General features: G+C 39.2%; 1 protein-coding gene across 2 annotated transcripts in view; it reads left to right on the plus strand.

The window, feature by feature from the left end:
- Positions 1-260: 260 nt before the first annotated feature.
- HLF (HLF transcription factor, PAR bZIP family member) overlaps positions 261-23,455 on the plus strand; it is a 44,933-nt gene continuing 21,738 nt past the window's right edge. Inside the window, exons 1-2 of one of the 2 annotated variants that reach the window (XM_040330682.1) lie at positions 261-708; positions 8,413-8,748. In XM_040330682.1, the coding sequence (XP_040186616.1) occupies positions 594-708; positions 8,413-8,748 (451 nt within the window). In that variant the 5' untranslated portion in view covers positions 261-593. The remainder of the gene's footprint in view (positions 709-8,412; positions 8,749-23,455) is intronic. The other variant, XM_040330681.1, reaches the window with a different exon arrangement.

The raw sequence follows: 23,455 nt of genomic DNA on the forward strand, positions 1-23,455 counted from the left end.
TTTATTTATTTTCAGCTTGCACCATTTGTGCAATGTTCATTTCCATCATGTAACAATATCTGTACAATCTTTTGGTGTGTAATGTCATCTTGCAATCTTCTCCATACAGTCCACTTAGGTTTTTTGTGTTTTTCTTTAGTTAATTTTTAATTTTAATTCATGTAAAAGATATATCCACATTGTAGCAAAACATGCAATAACGAAACTGTGTTCTTTTTCACACAGATCTTCAATCTACTTTAACTGTCAGATTCATTTCACGGGCTAAGAGAGCGATTGGAAGCAAGCAAGAGAAAATCGCGCTGAGGTGGCGACTAGAACCAAAAGATCGCTGTACAGTAAGTGGAACAGTATGGAAACCCTCCCAGCTATTCCTATTTAGGAGAGGGAGGCGTGTCTGTGATGTCACACCTGTCAGCTGCTGCACATGGAGAGAAGGGGATGATCGCAGGCTGGCAGCACAGATTTGTACTTGCAGCCAAAGAGTGAGGAGCAGAAGAGTGACAACGCTGGACTTCACACACACATACAGATCGGTGTCCTACCCAGACTGGTCTTTCCTGGCGTTGTCGCCTCCAAGTCTCTGCACCAAGATGGAGAAGATGACCAGGGTCTTACCACTCAATCCAACTTTTATACCTCCAACGTATGGAGTGCTGAAATCCCTGCTGGAGAATCCCTTGAAGCTGCCGCTACATCATGATGATGGTATATCAGATTTCTCTATAATGGTTTACATCTATATTTTATTTATAATGTGTATATACATATATTTTATATATAATTTATAGACATATATTTTATATATAGTTTATATAAATATATTTAAATATAATTTATATACATATATTTTTTTATATAATTTATAAACATATATTTTATTTATCATTTATAAACATACATTTTATATATAATTTATAAACATATACTGTATTTTATATATATATTTTATACATATATTTTATATATAATTTATATACATTTATTTTATTTATAACTTATAAACATACATTTTATATATAATTTATAAACATATATTTTATATATATTTTTTATACATATATTTTATATATAATTTATATACATTTATTTTATATATAATTTATATACATTTATTTTATTTATAACTTATAAACATACATTTTATATATAATTTATAGACATATATTTTATATATATTTTTTATACATATATTTTATTTATAACTTATAAACATACATTTTATATATAATTTATAGACATATATTTTATATATATTTTTTATACATATATTTTATATATAATTTATATACATATTTTTATATATAATTCATATACATATATTTTATATATAATTTATAAACATACATTTTATATATAATTTCTAAACATATATATTTTAGATATATTTTTTATACATATATTTTAGATATAATTTATTTACATATTTTTATATATAATTTATATACATATAATTTATGAACATATATTTTAGATATAATTTCTAAACATATATTTTGTGTATAATTTAGATACATATATTTTTTATATAATTTATAAACATACATTTTATTTATTATGTGTATACATATATTTTATATATCATTTATATACATATATTTTATTTATTATGTGTATACATATATTTTATATATAATTTACATACAAATATTTTATATATACTTTATATACAATTTATAAACATATATTTTATTTATTATGTGTATACATATATTTTATATATAATTTATATACAAATATTTTATATATACTTTATATACAATTTATAAACATATATTTTATTTATTATGTATATACATATATTTTATATATAATTTATAAACATATATATTTTATATATAATTTATATACATATATTTTATATATAATTTATAAACATATATTTTATATATGATGAGTGTGTGCATTTGTATCTACGAATGTCATATATATGTATTTGTATGTATATATATATATATATATATATATATATATATATATATATATACACACACAGTATATACATATATATAATTCACAATTCCAATTCACATTTTGTACACTACCAAGTAATGTAACACATCTCTCTCTCTCCCCCTCTCTCTCTCTCTTTTTTATATTTACATATATATATATGAACATTATTATTGCTATCTGTTATATATTATATTATTAATATTAGTGTTACATTCTATTATATCTACATAGTCATTTACATATGTGAGAGATGTGCATTTCTGATTTATTATAACCCTGATTCACTGTACCAAAAATAAGACAACAAATATTATTACACATCACAAGTTGAGCTTCATCTTAAAATTGGCACCTTTTTTTAGATTGATGGGACATTATGGGTTTGATTTACTAAAACTGGAAAGTGCAGAATCTGGTGCATTGGTGCATTGTAGCCAATCAGCTTCTAACTTCAGCTTGGTCAGTTAAGCTTTGACAAAAAAAAAAAAGCTGGATGCTGATTGGTCTCTCTGCACAGCTGCGCCAGATTTTGCACCCTTCGGTTTTAGTAAATCAACCCCTTTAGCTTCATCTGATCAGAGCAAGGTACAGTAAACTTATAGCAGGCAGTCAAATGGTAATGGCAAAGAGGAGATGAGGTTGGCTGCTATGGATTACTGTAATTGGACGGAGCTGTGTGCCCTGATTGTGTAGGAGCTGATCAATGTTAATTGTATGGCAGGGGATGACAGATCCCATCCAGCAGTCCCTGAGTCCCCATCACAGTATGGGGGGGGGGGGGTGAGAAGATAGCGCCGTCCTTGTCAAACTATAGTTTAATTAACACATTGATAGTCCCGGTAGTGTAAGATCATCACATGCCTGACGAAGGGGTCCTGTGTCACCCCGAAACATTGCACCAATTCTTTGTGATGTGATCATGCTTTGAATCAAAAGACGTTTGGACTGATGATCCGTGGTGTGCTGGAAAATATCTCTATTTTGGTAGTGTAAAAAACATAAAGATAGCCAATGTGTGAATGTAGAAATAATAATAATAAAAAAATATATATATAGTGGGGCAGATCCTCAAAGAAATTACGCCGGCGTATCTCTTGATACGCCGCGTAATTTCAAATTTTGCGCGTCGTATCTTTGGTTTGGTATCCACAAAACAAGATACAAAACAAGATACAACGGCATCTGGGTTAGATCCGACAGGCGTACGTCTTAGTACGCCGTCGGATCTAAGATGCAATTCTTCGGCGTCCGCTAGGTGGCGTTCCCGTCGTAATCCGCGTTGAGTATGCAAATTAGCTATTTCTGACGATCCACGAACGTACGAGCGGCCGTAGCATTTTTTTACGTCGTTTCCGTTCGGCTTTTTCCGGCGTATAGTTAAAGCTGCTATATGGTGGCGTACTCAATGTTAAGTATGGCCGTCGTTCCCGCGTATAATTTTGAAAATTTTACTTCGTTTGCGTAAGTCGTGCGTGAATGGGGCTGGACGTCATTTACGTTCACGTCGAAAACAATGACGTCCTTGCGACGTCATTTGGAGCAATGCACCCTGGGAGTTTTTACGAACGGCGCATGCGCAGTTCGTTCGGCGCGGGGACGCGCTTCATTTAAATGAAACACACCGGATTTGAATTCTGCGCCCTTACGCCGCCGTAACTTACCACGCAAGTTCGTTGAGGATTCAAACAAATGCAAAGTAAGTTACAGCGGCGTAGCATATCTTACATACCCTGTGCCCTGCGCCGATGTATGTGGATCTGCCCCATATACTTTTATCAGACCTTTGGGGTAGATTTACTAAAACTGGTACACTCAGACTCCGGTGCAGCTATGTATAGTGGCCAATCCGCTTCTAACTTCATCTCTTTTATTTACACTTTGACAATAAAATCTGGAAGCTGATTGGTTTCTATGCAGAGTTGCGCCAGATTTTGCACTCTCCAGTCTTAGTAAATCAACCCTTGTCCTTTCAGCCCCTGGAAAGCCTCATGTATTTCTGTTTCCATGATGTTCTCAGAGTCTTGATCTCTACAGAACCTCTTCTTCTTTTTTTTTTTTTTGCTTTGAAGGAGAAAAGGATTGCTGCTTAATGCAGCGTTCAAACCCGTGACTTATTCCTGCTTAATTGATCACTAATAAGATTACAGTCCGGCTTGTCGGCACAGCTGTGTAGCCATAGCTCCTCAAACTTTGCTGCCTTGAGGCTGCATTCACACCTGAGCGTTTTGTCGCCTGAAGCATGAAGCTCCAAAACGCTAGAGGGGAAAAAATACATTATTCTCAATGGAGAGGGGTCACATCTCCACTCCAAAACGCCTGACGCCGAACGCCTAAAGCTCAAACAAGTTCCGGACCCTTTTTTGTCGCTCGAATTGAGCGTATTTGGGCGTTTTTCTGTTTTTAACATTGGTGACTCTAGACCTGTCCAAAATCGCGGTAAAAAACGTTGCAACAAATCGCGGTAAAAAACGCTGCAAATATCGAGGCAAAACGCGGTAAAAACGCTGCAAAATTGCGGCAAAACGCTACGCTCAGGTGTGAATGCAGCCTAACTTTGGCAGAAGGCGTTCTATCAGGGCTGGCCAAACCGCAGAATCCAGGCAATTTTTTTTATTTTTTTTTATCAATATATTATAATATAGATGCACAATTTCTGTATAGTGGTGGAAGCCGGGGATTTGCAAACTACAGTGGTGTAACTTTCTCTTGATTGTTATTTTGCATTACTCATGTATAGCACCTGTCATCGGTGATGAGCGCCATGTGTTTTTGTTTATAGGACTGGCTGTGCTGGCACTGCATGTTCTCTAATGCCCGGTACACACGATCCGATTATCGGACAAATGAGCGTCCGTTTTTTTCCCGCATGCTAATCTCATGTCGAATCTGAAGAGTTTACTAAAGTCACGAAAAATTCTCGTACGTCATTCGGAAGTGATGTCATGCGCTGTAATGTATTTATATTGAATTTTCAAAACGATAACTGTACTGATTAAACGAGAATCAAACGATCCGGCATTGTACGAAAGATTTTTTTCGTGCATGTCCGATAGAATAATATCGGATGAACTGTCCTGATCGGCTCTAGAAAGTTCTGTACTAACGATCCGATTATCGTACGATCGATTCGAAAGCGGAATTTTTCGTACGATTTTCGGATCGTGTGTACGGGGGTTTAAAGTTCAGTGAAATGTAAATTTAGGGGTCATGTCGTAGTGTTACTTTTTAAAAATAAAAAATCTTTACCACAAAAAACTGGGAAAACGTATTGACTCAAGTATAAGCCTAGGGTGTCCATCTGCATGCCTCACTGTGCCTCACTTTGCCTCACTGTGTCCATGTCCATGCCTCACTGTGTCCATGACTAGACTGATGTTTAATATGGTAGTCTATGAAAGGGGTGCCTGGTTTGAAAAATCGGTGCTCCCCAGCCGTAGGTCCCCCAGACAACAAACGTTGCACACTTATATAGGAAGAGTGGGGCTACTTGTGTGGTCAAGTTTCGGGTTCAGGGGACCTACGACCCGCCGGGACTAGGTCCCCAAAGTCACTGGAGAAATGACCATTTAACAGTCTATGGAGGCGGTGCCTGGCTTTGAAAAATAGGTGCTCCCCGGCCGTAGGTCCCCCAGACAACAAACTTTGCACACCTGTAGAGGAAGAGTGGGGCCAACTTTTGGTTCCAGGGAACCTACGGCTGGCCGGTACTGGGTCCCCAAAGTCCGGGAGATAAGTCGCAAAAAGGTGACTCAAGTAAAAGCCGAGGGGGTCATTTTCAGCACAAAAAATGTGCTGAAAAACTCAGCTTATACTCGAGTATATACGGTAGTTATTTTAACTTTTTATTAAGATACCATATAAACACTATACAAAAATACAAAAGGGAACAAGGTTCACTAAAAACAAGGAATTGAATCAGTTTTGAAACTTTATGGGTCGCTGAAATCCCCAAGTTGTACAGAATAGTGGTCACATGTGATGTCACATGCCTATATATTTCGCCAGTTCGGCTTCCTCAGGGCAGTATACTGGGACCACCAGTTTCAACAGTCAGCTCTAACACAAAAACATAAGGGCAAGATGTAAGATACATTGCAAAAGATGGGTTCCCTCCTAAAAGGCCAGTGGCCGAGCAGCACACACTTACATATATATATATCTATGTATTTTGGAATTGTATATCTTTTACGATGTATCTTACATCTTGCCCTTATGTTTTTGTGTTAGAGCTGACTGTTGAAACTGGCAAACTGTCACATCCCTATATATTTCGTCAGTTCGGCTTCCTCAGGGCAGTATACTGGGACCACCAGTTTCAACAGTCAGCTCTAACACAAAAACATAAGGGCAAGATGTAAGATACATTGTAAAAGATATACAATTCCAAAATACATATATATATATATATAGATATATATATAAGTGTGTGCTGCTCGGCCACCGGCCTTTTAGGAGGGAACCCATCTTTTGCAATGTATCTTACATCTTGCCCTTATGTTTTTGTATTAGAGCTGACTGTTGAAACTGGTGGTCCCAGTATATTCCCCTGAGGAATCCGAACTGGCGAAATATATAGGCATGTGACATCACATGTGACCACTATTCTGTACAACTTGGGGATTTCAGCGACCCATAAAGTTTCAAAACTGATTCAATTCTTTGTTTTTAGTGAACCTTGTTCCCTTTTGTATTTTTGTATAGTGTTTATATGGTATCTTCATAAAAAGTTAAAATAACTATTTATGTTGCATCAGACTGCTCTCAGCACCGTTATAATCCCACTTTCTCTCTCTCTATACTTCAATTATTTTTGAGGTGAGGTGTGTACTGTTATAGAATCACTCGGATCCTCTCTACAAAATGTAGATAGCATGTTTTGGAACAATGCTGGAGAACTTAGTTTATGTTATACCTAGCCTCAGTGATCCCAGTTTAATAGGGTAAGCTCTGACTTACTGGTATGGATTAGTCCCCAGTGAAGTTCTTTAATGATTAATAAAATGTATACAAGCCTTTATAAGAAGGGGCAAGTTTGATGAGAAATAAGTCAACCTCCCAGAATGTTTTTCAGTAGTAAGAGCAATGAGGACTCACAGATACAGAGTTTCTATACTACTCTATGCACATGGGTGGGATCAGGACTTGGGACTTCATCTCTCCAAAGCAGCTTTTTAGACCATGTATTATTTACATTCATTTGACTTATACAGTACCTAAGTAAACAGTTAGGCCATGTTCCTAAAAAAAATACGTAAATTACAAGGCATAGAATACTTTGCAATGTATTTTAATGTTTCTGTACTATAGCACTGTTTTTTACTGTCAAATCAATAGGTCTAATGTTCTGCTTTAGGCAGAGAAATGGGTTGAACAGACTTTTTAACAGCTTTAATATAAACTAAGATGTCCAGTAGGACCAGGTGGGATGTTGGGTCTCTAAAATGAAGCGCTACCCTTTATTGTTAATATAATTCAGAACCCCAAAGTTATCCAGCAATCACAATTTTATGAAAAAAAAATATTTAAAATCCCAACATTATTTTTTTTTTAATTCATTGGTCACCTTGGATCCATTCACCCTGCCCAAGGCCAATTTAGGTATAAACAGATTTAGGAACGTGTTAGTTTTTGAGGGGAAAAATCATACAGACACTGGAAGAGCTTATACATTTCATATAGATGGCATCTTTGATGGGGAGTGAGGCAGGATCCCAATACTTTAAGTCAGCCTTTTTCAACTTTTTTTTTACCCCAGAAGAACCCTTAAAATAATTTTCAGGTCTCAGGAAGCCCCTGCCTAAACCAATTCATTGGAAGTCAGTTGGAAAAAAGCAACTTAAACTGGAAGCCAAAAAGAAAAATACCCCCTTACAGTGGTGGTTAGACCCTTACCGACAGTGGTGGCTGCCACACTTACAACAGCTAAAAGAGACCTCTAACAAACTCTGGAGGAATCCTACTATGTTATAACCATATGTATAGCCTCCCTGGACTGCAAGATAATAGTGTTAGGCCTCGTACACACGACCAAGTTTATCGGCAAAAACCAGCAAGAAACTTGCTGGGATTTATTTTTTGCAGAGGAAACCGGTTGTGTGTACATTTTTCGACGAGGAAAATGTCGAGGATCCCGTCGAGCCAAAAAGAGAGCATGTCTTCTTTTTCCTCAACGGGAATGGAGAAACTTGACTTGTCGAGTTCCTCGACAGCCTAACAAGGAACTCGACGAGGAAAACGATGTGTTTCGTCCGTCGAGTTCCTCGGTCGTGTGTACGAGGCTTCAGGGCATTGCCAACCTTTGTATCTGTTATTGTTGGGTTTTGTTATCCATCTGTATGCTCTTTCCATATCCGTATTATCTGTATTTCTCACTATTGAATATATAACTGACTTTGTAGAAGGAATTATCATGCAGTATAAACCAGCAATAATATTATAAATTACTTGTTATTTCAGCCTTTTGCAAGGAAAAGGATAAAGAGAAGAAGCTAGAAGATGATAGCTCAGCTACAGCTGTCCCCCAGTCGGCTTTCCTGGGACCGACTCTCTGGGATAAGACCTTGCCGTATGATGGAGACACATTCCAGCTTGAGTACATGGACCTGGAAGAGTTTCTCTCTGAAAACGGGATCCCACCTACCCAATCCTCACATGAACTGAATTCTCATCAGCCTAGCCTCCCACCACCCCCAGTGACCTCACCTTCTGTGATCGATCTTAGCAGCCGAGCATCTACCTCCATCCTACCAGGCCTGGTGCCCCAGAACTGCATGCACAGTCCAGTGAGACCTAGTAAGGACATTTTTTTTCTTATAATTATTTGCAAAAATGTAATACAGTGGAGACATTTTCTTCAGAGCTTTGAGGTACCCCTAGGCATTAGATGACAGTTGGCTGGTCCTTTCTAACTTTGGCAGGATTGGATGACTGTCTTTGTGTCAAATGGCAACCTGAAACCTTTATAGATACCTCCAACTACAAGACGTAAAGTCTTTACCAGTGGCCACTTTTACTCCAAGGCAAGGCAGTTTATTCATTATAGCATATGCATCTGTTTGACTTGGATTCTCCAGTGTAAATTTGGTCTGAAAAAGACAGGAATAAAATGTATGATAACTCTACTTACAATTGTGAATTTGTAGGTGGTTTCCCATTTCTCCTAGTCTAGCAGTGAGATCTTTCAGATGCCTTGCTGGCCTCACCTGCACTGAACACTTGCCACAAATGTCTTAAGTAAGATGAGTGATACATGTGGCTTACAAGTTACTAGTTGGGAACCAACGACTGACCAGTGATAAAAAGTAAGATTTTATCAAATGATTTTTAAAAGGTTAGTCTTCCCAAAAGAGGTATTCACCAGATATATAGAGTCCTGTGGGCTGAATCCCATGCTGGATTCTTGTATTTCTGGGGGACTTTAAATGTGCATTCCTCCCTATAATTATTCCTAGCTCTAATGTCAAGCACTTTGGTCTCTTAGGCCTCGTACACACAACCGAGGAACTCGGCGGGCGAAACACATCGTTTTCCTCGTTGAGTTCTTGTTAGGCTTGTCAAGGAACTCAACGAACCAATTTTCTCCATTCCCGTCAAGGAAAAAGAGAACATGATCTCTTTTTGGCTCGTCGAGTTCCTCGACAGTTTCCTCGCTGAAAAATGTACACACGACCGGTTTCCTCGGCAAAAAAAATCTCCCAACAAGTTTCTTGATGGATTCTGCCGAGGAAACTGGTCGTGTGTACGAGGCCTTAGTCCTGGCGTTCCCAGTCTTCTTGATGCATCCTACATTGAACATTAAAAAGTGTCAAAGAAAAAAACAAACAATATGAGAGTGCTACCTGCTGCAATTTGCCTCTTAAATTGTGTAAGCCCAAGGGCTGGCGATCTCACCACAGGAGGCCCTAAGAGACAGAAATAGTTAGATTTTTTTTTACCAAAATCTGATATATCAGTTTGTTTCTATGTAAATTGTACATTTCCACTTTCTGTTATTATGTGTTATAGAATTATATTGATCTAATTATGATGTACATCTAGGAATTATAGGTTCATTTAAGTATAACTTGAGCAAAAAGAAACATTTCAAGACCTTTGCTCCATTTTTCCCGACTAGTACCATTTTTAGTTATTTTATTAGTCAAGATTATTTTGATAGTTGAAGAACAATGTTTGAATAGAAGAATCCACATCAAGGCTGACCATAACTATGGATTTCTCGCCTACGCTTATCCGTAGAAACCGCTAGCCTTTGTTAATGCTCCTTGTCCTTATAAAGACATGGCTCCTAACAGCTGCGTTCCTCAAGGCAATTCAAGCACAAGCTCCATTGGCTGCCTATTTTTATTTTATTTAACAGCAGTTTGCAAGGAAGGACTAACGCTGTCTATACACTAGATGCTTTTCTAGCCGCTTTAACCACTGCTTTCAATTGCAAAATCAATAGAAACCTTCTACCAACCAATCTTAATATTTATACTTTTAAAGCAGGGACAATGCAAGGTTGTCTTGACTTGGACCCATTCAATCCCTCTTGTGATAGAACGCTGTCTAAAAGGGGTTGCAATTGTTTAAAAATTGCCTGTGTATTTCCAACCTGGAATCATTCTCACCTCTCCAATTAATATTTAAGTCTATGGATTGACTTGGAAGTCCTGTAATAGTAAAGACCTGCTTGGGTCCATTTTGAAGCTAGTCTACGCAAACTGGAGTAAAGAAAGCCAAAGCACTTGCTCTTTGCAACCTTTTAAGTATTATCAAATAGCTGAAGTTTGAAATGCTGTTACGATGGTAATTGCTTAGCTTTTGCCTTAGTTTTATAATGATAATGGTCCTTCATAGCAGGACACACATTTCCACAAATATTCTGTAGTGCTAAGAAAATACTAGCTTCATTGATTAGCAACTGCTGATGGACATGTTCCATCCTTTATAACTCACAGATTTTTATGAGACTACGTGCTAATTTCCGGGTGTTATGTAATGGATGATTCAGGAGATGCACATAAAATGTATCACACTATTCATGTAGAGTGTATAAATGGTGTGTTACCAAGACTGAGCACTTGTATAGAAAGGGAAATCCATTGTTGTGCTTGCTGTACCAAATCAAAGGAAATCGCTTTTTCAATTAAATGTTTTTTTTTTACAAAGAACTTGAAGGCCTGCCCTTTACATTGGTAACATGGTACCAGGGGAAGAGGTGTTTTTTTTCTCTTTTCAAGTTTTCAAGGCTAAATGTGTCTGAAAGAGGCATACCACAAGCCGCAGACCATTTGTGGTCAATCTGAAAGAACTGTTCTTGGTAAAAATCCCACCTGTTCTTTGGTGGAGCCTGAAGAGCGCCATGTAAGTTTTGGGTTCTCCTTTGGGTGTTTAGTACAGCAATGCCTGTAGAGCAGGGGACATAAATAACTGAAGCCACTTCTAGCACAGACATTATACCCTGATCTGCTCCATTAATGATAAATAGCTGATGATTAAATTCATTGAAGTTCAAGTTTTCTTGAACTCCTGTGTCTAGAAAGGTTGATGGGACATGGGCGTCCGCAGAACTTTTTTCAGGGGGGGGGGCATCATTTTAAGGTCACCCATGCAATATAAAAAGATGTACATTCTCTAGGCTATTTTTATATGCCTGGCCTGAGTAATTTCCAATACAAAGTAATGCTGAATTATCTCTTATAGAACACGTATATCTTTCCAGTTGAAAGATATATGTGTTCTATAAGAGATAATTCAGCTTTACTTTGTATTGGAAGTTACTCAGACCAGGCTTACCACCAGCCTATGCCCATATATATATAGCCTAGAGAATGTACATCTTTTTATATTGGAATGTATTGCAATACATCTGTTGTGGCCATATATTGATCTGGATGAAAACATCTCATCTGATGATCGGGCCAGGGTTGCGGGAGGGACATCAGATATGTCAGGACAGAGAGCAGCTGGCTGACTCAGAAAAAAGTCAGCGGCGGACACTGCAGCTGGCAATTACAACACCTTCTTGACGATTCCATGGGGGGGCAATTGCCCCCCCTTGCCCCTACCTGCGGACGCCCATGGATGTGGACCCGATGATCTTTAGAAGCTGGAATCTAGAAGCCTGCTAAAAAATACATGCAGCAATTAAACAGGTTAAGTCTGTCTTCTGAAAAAAAAGGTCATGAGGACAGATCAATAAGAATGTGCCCTTGACAATAAGGATTCCAGTAAATAGCAGTAGAGGTGCCACAGCAGAGATAGTGTCCAGAATATATTATTATGAGAAGATCCACACCATAAGAAAGCCAGCATGTTTCTGGTGTTCACAAAATGCCCCTTCATCTGGGCTTGTATGTTATGTTACTAAAGGGGAATTCCTAACCAATGAAAATGCTTCATCCCCCTCCTAAGACATATTCTGACTAATCTGTGTAATAAAATTTATATATTTACCTATTTTAAGGCCACAGTGGTCTGGTCATGTGATCAGGGTCTCCTGTGTCAGTCAGCGGTGGCTGCTGGGGATAGTAGGGAGCGCCAATGGATGGGATGTAGGAATTTATGGGGATTTTACTACTCCCAAGCATTCCAGCCATTGTTGGAGTGCTCTCTCCTCTTCCCTGGAACTGCCACTGGCTGACACAGGGGCGATCGCAAGACTGGACCAGAGCGGCCTGAAAACAGGTAAGTTCATACATCTTTCTTACATGGGTTAGCCAGTATAGCTGAAGTTTAGCTTGGAATTCCAGTTTAAAAAAAATTATGGATTCAGCAATTTTTTTAATTGTTTGTAATGTGTTCATTACATGCTGTTGCTAATACTTTCATGTGAAATCTACAAACACTTTCAAACCTTTCTGAGTCCGAGCAATCCTGAAGGACATAGCATGTAGACCCTGGTGAAGAGGGATTTGGTAAACCCCTGAAAAGTGTTGTTCTTCTAATATTAAACTATCCTGGAACTTATCCCCATTGGTGTGGTGCTTTTTCTGCTATCTATTGAATTTCCCTTAGCACCTTCTCAATAATAGGTAGGTCATGGACAATAGGGCCATGGCAGGTGAAACCCTTTTCTGCTGAGTAGACATCAAGCCCTAATTAGATTTAAGCCTAGTACACATGGACCTAATGTCGGGGGGCGGTATAGAAACCGACCGACATTCGGCCAATGTGTACTGGCGTTGGTCCGACAGAAGCCAGTGGTTTTGCCGGCTTCTGTCGAAGGTGCATGACCAAAAGAGGTCTGCCAATCGGCTCCCAATGGCTGGGGGGCAGTCCCCCTGTCAGAATACAATAGCTCAGCAGGAGAGATCGCTGGACTAACGTTGGATAGCTAGTACAGCGGTTCTTCCTGAGCTGTTAATTTTTTTTTTCCGTTCAGCCCTTCTGGGTTGAACGGAAAAAATAACTGGTGTGTACTAGGCTTTATTCCCACCCGAGCATCATATTGGACATTAGGGCAGAATTGGGGCATATACAGTATACTTCAACCCTAATTAAAAGAAGACTAACGGGAACTGACAATGACTATTTTTTTTTAGCAGATAGACAAGGGCAACTGACAAAGTAAACCAATTATATTGGTAAAAAGTAGAATGTTCTTAGATGGCATTTATAATTGAAAGCTTCCTAACGTGAAAATGTTCTACACCAACAAGACAACCAGACAACTGACATTTTTTTTAAGGAAAGGCCAGCAGTAGCACAGCACAGGTTCCCATTAATAAATGGTTATACTGTGTATAGAGAGACGAAAGATTTCAAAGTGTGTTGTCCTTGTTATAGATCAAAGTTCTTTTATGTGGTTGAATAGAAAGCATTGGCTAATGTATTTGTTGAGGTGCTCACAACTCCCAAGGTCTGTGTGTATTCCATCCTCCCTAGTTGATAAATACATCATGTTATAATTTTTTTTTTTTTAATTAGAGGAAGTAAGCACAAATGTTTCCACATCTGCATGCAGGTGGTTGCAGGTGGTACATTTAAGGTCGGGGTGTTGGCAGACAGGTTACCTTTCAAAATTGTGTGTATTGTTTGGTTTTTAAAATCTATCACTTTGTTTTGTATGTTAAAGTAACATATTTAGCAAATATGTGGCCATTTAAAAAAAAAAAAAAACGCCCAAAACATGAGACAAAAGATCCAATATGTTGTCATATGCCACCGTTATATGGTTTACACAGCATAACGAAAAAGGTTGATTTCCATGGGAAGCATTTCTACAGTCAGGGCCGGAACAAGGGGTGTGCAGGAGGGGGCGGTTGCCCTGGACGCAATGGGTGTCTTTATTGACTGTAATTGGGAGCAGTGGAAGCCAAAGGGCCAAGGCTATCTTGAACATTGGTGGATCAGATGGAGATCATATAAGGACTGGGGGGGGGGGGGTGAACTGTTGGCTGCACATAGAGGTTTTTAAAGCTTCATGCATAAAATGCGTGAAGGTAGAAAACCTTCAGCCTTTACAGCCACTTTAATAGATCCTCTGCTGACATCAATGTCTCCAAACTGCAGCCCGAAGGCCAGATGTGGCCCTTTGGTAGCCTTTATCCGGCCCTTGGGGCACTATTCCTCCCACTGAAATTCCGACAAGGAAACTGTGGATTTTTTTCAGATGGAATTTTGGCTCAAACTTGTGTTGCATACACACGGTCACACAAAATTCTGACCGTCAAGAACACGGCGACGTACAACACTACAACGAGCCCAAAAAAATGAAGTTCAATGATTACGAGCATGCTTCAACTTGATTCCGAGCATGCATGTTTTTTTGCTCGTTGGAATTGCATACAGACGATCGGAATTTCCGACAAGAACTTTTCCCGTCGGAAAATTTGAGAACCAGCTCTCAAATTTTTGCTGTCGGAAATTCCGACAGAAAGAGTCCGATGGAGCCTACACACGGTCGGAATTTCCGACCAAAAGCTCACATCGAACTTTTCTTGTTGGAAATTCCGATAGTGTGTACGCGGCATAACGCTCTTATCCTGTTTGAAAGCAGTATTGTTTAAACTAGCATTCTCCTTTAAGGGATATATAAACTACCGTATAAAAACACAAGATCAATTTGTCTGTACTGTACAAGGCTAAACGCAGCTGTGAGCCAAGACTCCGCCTCTACTAATCGCCGCTAAGTAAAGCTCCATGCATAGCTGAGAACGCCCGGATTATGGATAAATCTGTATTTAAATAGACTTCTGTGCCTGACAGGGCCAGGAAATTATCGACAGAGGAAAAAAACGCCTGCTTCTTTATTTCTCCCTATCCCTTATTTCTACGGCGGGATAATTAACAGATCTCCGTTCGCGCACTCAATGCGCCCCTCCCGTGTTTACTTTCCCAGCTTGTAATTGAGACACGTGTGAGCACACGGTGCTGGAATACTTGTGCTCACATTTCATCTCATGTGAATGTGGATTACTATGCGTACAACTGTACACATGATTCAGCCCTGTGCGGCCAGACCGTTCTGTGCTTGTGATATGGATGGCCAAACAATCAGCTACACATTAGTAGTTGACTGATTTTAAAATATAGCCTAGATAACATAGATAGATAGATAGATAGATCTTTAATTTTGCCGAACAGCAAATCTTTGGATCTTTCTGATATTATATTTTAATTGAAAAGCACTGAATTTAAGATTTATTTTCCATTCTTCATGTGGCAATAACCTGTGCTATAAGTATTCAGTCCTCAAACAGAGGAAGTAACACCATAATGTAAAAAACCTTGTTGAACCCCAGGGAGCTCAGCTCCACCCCAGGCTGAAGCCCAATTTATGGACATTCCTATAGGGGAGGTACAATCCAAAAGAAGCTGCTGTACACTATAACAAGTCCTAGTGTTATCTTCATGAACAAAAAACACAACCAGGCATTTCATTTAAATTTTGTGCTTAAAAGAAAAGCATGTTGTTTTTTTTCCCAGATTCATACTTACCTAGGTGGATGCAGCATTGATCCGATGCTGCATCTGTCCCCTAGCGCCTCTAAGACAATCAAACACTGCCAGTAACTGGGTTCTCTCAGCTCCCCAAGCAGAGTGCTGGTGGCTGTCAATCAGTGGCTCTCTGCTCTACCCCCTCCTCGCTCACTGAAGTACTGGGCTGTGGAGGGGGTAGAGCACCCAGCTGAGGCTCTCAGCGGCTCACTGAGAGGCTGAGCTGGGTGTCAGTACAGGCATCTGGGTGGATCCCCACTCCATGGTTGTAATGACACTGAGCCTGGACCAAATCTGTGACGTCAGCAGACAGTGGACTTTAGCCCACTGTCTGCTGAAAAGGGGTCACAGGAGTGCAAAAATGAACTGTACTCCTGTGATTTATAGGAAAAGTACAGCCAAACAAGCTTTGGCTGTACTTATCCTTTAATCATAAGTTACAGCCAGCATTATAGTCACCATCCCCTCTCTCTCAAGTCTATTTCTTGAGCCATCGATGCAAAATAACTTCTTAGCCTCCAAGGAATAGTAAAGTATTTTCAGAAGATCCCCCTATACTCACACATCAATGGGATTCTCCTACTGTCAAATATGCTGTGAAATCTTTTTGAGGATTATTCAGCTATATTCAAAGTTGAAAATTGGGAATTTAAACTTTTTGATGTGGTGCTGGTGCAGCCTTTCTGCTCAATGGCTTTACTTTTCCTTCTGAAAATTAACTCTTATTTCTGTAAGTTGCAACTAAAATATTTACTGTAGGACCAAAACTGTTGAAATTATTTTTATTGAGTTTTTGTAAATACATACATTCAAGAAAACACAAAACATTCTCCAAATACACGTAAATACATAAAAAAATACACATAAATACACAAATGGATCTATCCTCTAACATACACTTAAATACAAAAATGAATCTATACCACAGCATAGACTCCTCTTTAGTTCCCCTGGGCCATCCAAAAAACAAACAAAAGAAGAGAAAAAAAGAAGAATGGTGAACAGGTCCCCTCCCCGGTCCCCCCCCTCTCCCTCTGTAGGACCAAAACTGAATGGCTTCAACACTTTAGGACAATTGTTCCACTCAGTTTACCTTTGTCTGATTTTAAGGCAATGCAATGCAGACAGATTTCAGGAAGCTCCCACATACATATATGGGTGGGTCTACTTTTCAGGTCACATGATTCTGTACTGTGCAACTTCTGCCCTCTTTTTTCTGTAAGAAGTATTGGGAGGATTTGGGAATACCTGCTCTGCATATTAACATGTCTCAGAAGTTGGTGTCCTGGAAGATTTTTAACAACATTAGTCCTAATATTTTTTAGTCTATATTCCTCCTTTTTTAAGCTTTGTTCATATCTGGAAGAATGTGATGATTTGGAAAACAAACCATTGGATCTCCAAATATACCCTCACATTCCACTATTCAATGTATAACAGTTGAACATCCAGGTACAATTTATAAAATGCTTATGACATAGAGTGGCACACCTGTAAAGTCCAAATCAGTGCCCCTGAGCTTAAATCCCCAAATAAACAACTTCCTGTCCCATTTAGACCACTTCCTGTGAGCCCAGGGTATCTAAGACCAATCCCCTAAGGGCAAGTAATCAGGTTGCCTACAATACAATCATAGAAGAATGCTGAAGAGAGTGGTGGTAAATCACTACATGGTTTCGCTCTTTGCAGCATTCAGGACTCACCCCCAGAAGAAGACCTATGACACTGTGTGACTGGACTTCAGATACCTGTAAAAAAGGAGTGTATAAAGATTTCTCTTTTTTTTTGTTTGCTCTAAAAAGGATGGATAGGCAGGAAATGGCAGTGTCGGGAGAGGGATAGTTAGGGTTTAACATTTCTAACCCATATCATTTTCCCTACACCAGACCTCTCCAACTTCTATAACCCTTTCATTTTGCACAGTGTATTCCCTTTCCTTCAGGAGAAGCAATTAAGCCACAAACTTTCTCAGGTAGGCACTATGGCACCCAAAACCATGGGTCCTGTTGCAGATGCTACATCTGTTCCACTACTCATTTTAAGTCTTTATTAGAAGAGAAAAATAGATTGTCAGGTGATATTTCCAACCTACCCAAATTGTGCTTTTGGCACAATTGTCAGACAATCTGATCGTACTTGGTGGATCTTTACCATCACAAGAATGGTAAGGATCTTTACCATCACAAGAATGGTAAGGATCTTTACTATCACAAGGACGGTAAAGATCCACCAAATACGATCAGATTGTCTGACAATTGTGCCAAAAGCACTTGTATTGTGCAGCGTGTCTCAGTCTACATCTAGCTTCTGCAATTACAGATATAGGCTATTCAGGGCATTATCAGAAGTCTGTTCAGTTCAGTAGACAGAATCTGCCCAGCCCTTTGAAGGATACAAAAAGAAACAATCTTTTTTATTGTAGTAGTGGATCAACAAACAGACTTATTTAAAGCAATAATCCAGTCCCTCGGGGCACTGCTGGTGCGTCACATGCGTCTGACCCTGGTCACAAGGCCTTCACAGTAGAATCAGTTCAATCATTTCTTAGGGGAGGCAAAGTGAAGCTTTCCTGAAGCAAACGGGCTCATGGCCACGTACTTAAAGGAACAATAATCCTCTTTGTGTTACAGAAAATTATTAATTTACTTATGAAGAATAAGCTAGTTTTTTGGATGGATTTTTGGCTTTGAGGACATGAATGTGTACTTATGCACTTAGCAACTAAAACTCACCTGAACATCCTTCAGTTTTTGATTACTGTTGTAGGTGTTGGAACTTTTAAAACCAAGGCTGTTGGTTAAATGCCAAACTTCAAGTATATATCAATTCTGGTTTATCAAAAATGGAACCCAATTGAAGCTGTTGCCAGTAGAGACCAGTTGGTGTTCATCTTTATCTTGCTGGTAAAAAATGTGGTTGCTATGGCAGGAAAAACTATTATGACTAAAGAATCCATTATATGAGAAGTGTGGAGAAGTCAACCCTTGGGTTCTGGTCCCGTTGTTTAGTTTTGCTCCTATTCACAAAGTGGTTGTTTCCTCTTTTTTGATTCCCTTTAATATAACATAAATTAAAACTTCAGCAAGGGGCTTCCTCACTATGTCAGTGGTGCTAAACTTCATAATCCATTCATAATCTCAAAAGAGCAAAGAAGCTTTTGGGTGGTTAATATCCTCTCCATGTACTAAAACACAATGATGTAGTCAAATTAGCTCTATCTAGTTGAAAAGCATGTCTGCACATTTTGTTATCATCGAACATTGAGGTTGACATTATCTTTTAAAGGAAACCTGCCATTTCTAAGGCCTCGTACACACGATAGGTTAACCAGAGGACAACGGTCTGATGGACCGTTTTCATCGGTCAAAACCGATCGTGTGTGGGCCCCATAGGTTATTTAACCATCGGTTAAAAAAAAGACAACTTGCTTTAAATTTTACTGATGGATTCCTAACCAATGGGAAAAAAACGATCGTTAGTAGGCACAACCATCGGTTAAAAATCCACGCATGCTCAGAATCAAGTCGACGCATGCTTGAAAGCATTGAACTTCGTTTTTTTCAGCACGTCGTTGTGTTTTACATGACCGTATTCTGACACGATCGTTTTTTTTAACCGATGGTGTGTAGGCGCGACGGACCATCAGTTAGCTTCATCGGTTAACCGATGAAAACGGTCCATCGGTTTGTTCTCATCGGATGGACTGATCGTGTGTACGAGGCTTAAACTCTTTCTTAAAATGCTCTGGCTGTATCTTGCCTCAATACCAAGTCTCTAATCTGGAATAAGCATGCCGCTTTTGAATTCAGAGTGAAAACAGAACTGTTGCTTTACATACTTGGTTTTGCACAGTAACTTCAAACTGGACTTGGAGGGAGGACATTTGGAACCCTCCCTAGTGGTCTTGTTGTTTTTTTTTTGTCCTAGATTATGTTGTTTATATGCAAATTCAAAAGCCTTGCCCTACAGGGAACCAGGTTGAATTTTGACCAAAGAGCCCAACACAAAGCCAACTGATGCAGTGGGACTGCACCCCCAAAATACTATATTTTGTATATCTGCATTGGATTCAGCATGTCCTGTTTAATCCAAGGTTTAGGTAAGCTGATCACTGTGATTTATTGCTCTACAGTTATTTCTGGGGCTCACTCATATGCTTCTAGTTTAGGGCATAGCACCATCTGCTGTCTTCTCTACTTCCTAGTCAATTCTGGATTGGGGCCAGACCATGGAAAGCTTGGGACTTCTTGTACAGTGTGTACAGTTTTGTGTTTATCACAGACATGTGCCAACCCTCCTGTGTTTGCAAAGACTTTGTTCGAAATCTGGATGTACTAGCAGGAGATAGCTTGTAATAGGCTGGGACACATTGTGCCCTGCAAAGGAGGAGTGAACTTGGCAATCCTTTCTCACGTGGATTGACTTGTGCCAGCAGAAAAGCTATTATCAGCATGCTTTCACTTCGACTGGTAAATACGGAAAGGCTGTGTACAGTAAAGTACATTGCGTTCAGTAATAACAGTTGTAACAAACTGTTTCTTTATTAAGTAATCCAAACAGTTTTTTAAATTAGCCATGTGATGTGAATATCAGAATCCAGGATGCAGGATGACTATTAGAAAATGCAAAATTACAGTCTCAAGGACAATCTGATGCTAACATGCTTTGTATTTAGTTTTTTTGTTTTTTTAATCTTGCAATTTGTGTGCATGTTCAAAAGCCAACAAACGTTTACATTAGGGTCTGTTTACACCAAGGCACACATTAATGCACTCTCTGGGTGTACGATTGACCTGCATTATGATAAAGCAGTCTATTCACATTGAATGCATCTTTACCAAGTTCCGGAACTTGTTTTGAGCTTATTGCTCTGCAGTTATTTCTGTGGATTATTGCTTTACTTCTAGTTTTACGTAAAGTTCTAGTTTAAAGAAACATGCAGGGTTTAAAAAAAAAAAACATACATACTTACCTAGGTGGCTGGAGAATCAGTCTGATGCTGCATCTGCCCCCCCCCCCCATCTCTAAGACTGAACAATGAGCGATCAAAGACTGCTGATCTCCAGTTCTTGGTCTTCAGTGAGCAGAGAGCCGGTGACTGTCAGTCACTGGCTCTCTGCTCTCCCCCTTCAGCACTCACTGGAATGCCAGGCTGGAGAGGGGCCAGGAGCAGCTGGATTGGGCTCTTATCTTGACAGCCTGAGCTAGCTGCTACTTGGGTATCTGGGTAGATAGATCTCGACATTAAAGTTCGGATCTCTCCAGAGTCTGGAGCAGCTGAGTGACGTCAGCTTTTGGCTGAATATGGGTCACAAGAGAGCAGAACGAAGTGCACTCCTGTGATCCCCAGGAGAAGTAGGGCCAAAAGAGATTTGCTCTTCTCCATTAAGGCATAGGACCAGCTGTTGTTTATTTTGTACCCTCTTGTCAACTCTGGATTGGAGACAGAAGCAAAAAATTTAATTATCTGTGCATCTGTTGATACTAGAGAGCTCACCAAAAGGGCCAATTAAAGGATCGATAACTAGTATCTTTTATATAATAGATATGACCTAATAAAAATACAAATGCACTTGTCTTATGGTATTAAAGATCAATAAAATTTGTTTCTAGCTTTTGTTGTGGGATGACCAAAAGGTAGGACACTGGTGTGCCATGACCAGTGGGACCACAGTCACCAAAAGTGGCCAGCTTTCCACTGGTAACCTTTTTTTGATCAGTAGGCCACTAGAAGTACAAATGGTTCACCAGAAAGCGATGACTGCTACTCAGGTGACCTCCTTATCAAAAAAAGCCTAACTGGTCAGTGTCAACGTTTTGTGGGAACCTCTGTTGGCATGTACATGGGTGCGGCAACAGAAACCCTAAACTTTTACAGCATCTGAAGTTTCTGCAAGCCTTGCTAACAACATTAGCCCTTCTCAAATTAAAGTGTTGATTGTTCCTGTCATAGCATTCTGCAAAATATGTTTGGATATCAAAATAGACAGGATCCAGCACGTTATTAATAATCGCAATTACCATGTTCACAAGCAACACCGAGGCAAGCCTGGGACTTCCTGTACAGTGTGTACAGTTTTGTATTTACCTCGGATGTGTGCCAACCCTCCCGTATTTGCAAAGACTTTGTTCCACATCTGGATGTACTAGTAGGAGATAACTTGCAATAGGCTGGGACACATTGTGCCATAGGAAGGAGTGAACTTGGCAATCCCTACTCACGTGGACTGACTTGTGCCAAGCAGAACACAATACTATCCGCTTACTTTCACTTCAATTGATGAATCACGGGAAGTCTATGTCCAATAGACATAAAAGTACAGTACATTACGTACAGTAATTACAGTTGTAATACAAATTTGTTTCCTTCTTAAGTAATCCAAAGTGTTTTCCTTTATTTTAAACAACTTAGTCATGAGATAGGTACTAAACAACTAGCTTAGTGAAATGTGTCAATTTGTTGGAATCGAGGATGCAGGATAACCCTTTAGAGAGCTCAAAATAACTACAAAATCTTAACGAATTAAGAACAATCTTATCCTAAGTACCCCTAAGCCATGGATGTACCCTGTATTAAATATTTGTTTGCAAAAATAACTATTTTATATAGGTATATGTAAAAAATATATAAAAAAAACACAGTGTTCAAAGATGTAAAAAAAAACAAATACAAATTTAGTAAAAACTGTTATAGTTTCCCTTTAAGACACTTATTGTTGTGCTGAATGTCAAAAAGTCTCCATCATATCTGGTGAAGGGAGCGAGACAAGGAAGGAGGGAGGCATTAATGCAAAATAAAGCAGCAAAATCTAACTTGGCTGGGAGCACAATGGGGTCTCGCTCCGGACTGATTGCTGCCGAACATCTGAATGAATCTTGTACTCTAGACAATCTCAGGCTTTCTACACGCATCTCTCCTTAAATGGTCCCAACACAGCAGAAACCTTCTTCTCTGCCAAGCTAAAATTCTCATCTGAACCTTTTTGTAACAAATTCTGGGTTTTGGCTGCACAAAGCAGAAACCAGCTGCGTAAACTCCAGACGTACAAAAACAAGCTCTGCTGGAAAGGAGGTTAAGTTTCATGTACTTTATATCATGGAGCTTAGAACGCGGGAGCCTTAAGGTTTACCCAACACACAAGTCTCATTTCGATTTTTAATGATGGGGTTCTGTGCCCCAGGGGGCAAAGTACATTTAGTACTTTGTCCCATTTTCTTGTTTGCTGTCTAAGTCTGGCTGTGAGGTCAAAGAGGGCACCCCTTCTCCCTCCATGGCTGTCACACAACACAGCTAGCAAGGAGATGGCTGATTTGACAGATGGCACTTTCTCAATCTCTGAGTATGTTACTGAGACAAGTGTCTCACAAGGAATGTAAAAGGAGAGGTTGCAAGGAAGCTGCAAGCTGCTGGAGGGAGGGGCTAGGAGCAGCATAGAGGGACCCGAGAAGAGGAGGATCCGGGCTGCTCTGTGTAAAACTCATTACACAATGTGCTGTTATTCTGGCAAACTGTCAAATGTATTGTTAAAGAACATCTATCATTATAATTTAGTTACAGCTATGTCCCCTATGACAC

Source organism: Rana temporaria, chromosome 12 (assembly GCF_905171775.1).
Source record: "Rana temporaria chromosome 12, aRanTem1.1, whole genome shotgun sequence".
Taxonomy (NCBI): Eukaryota; Metazoa; Chordata; class Amphibia; order Anura; family Ranidae; genus Rana; species Rana temporaria.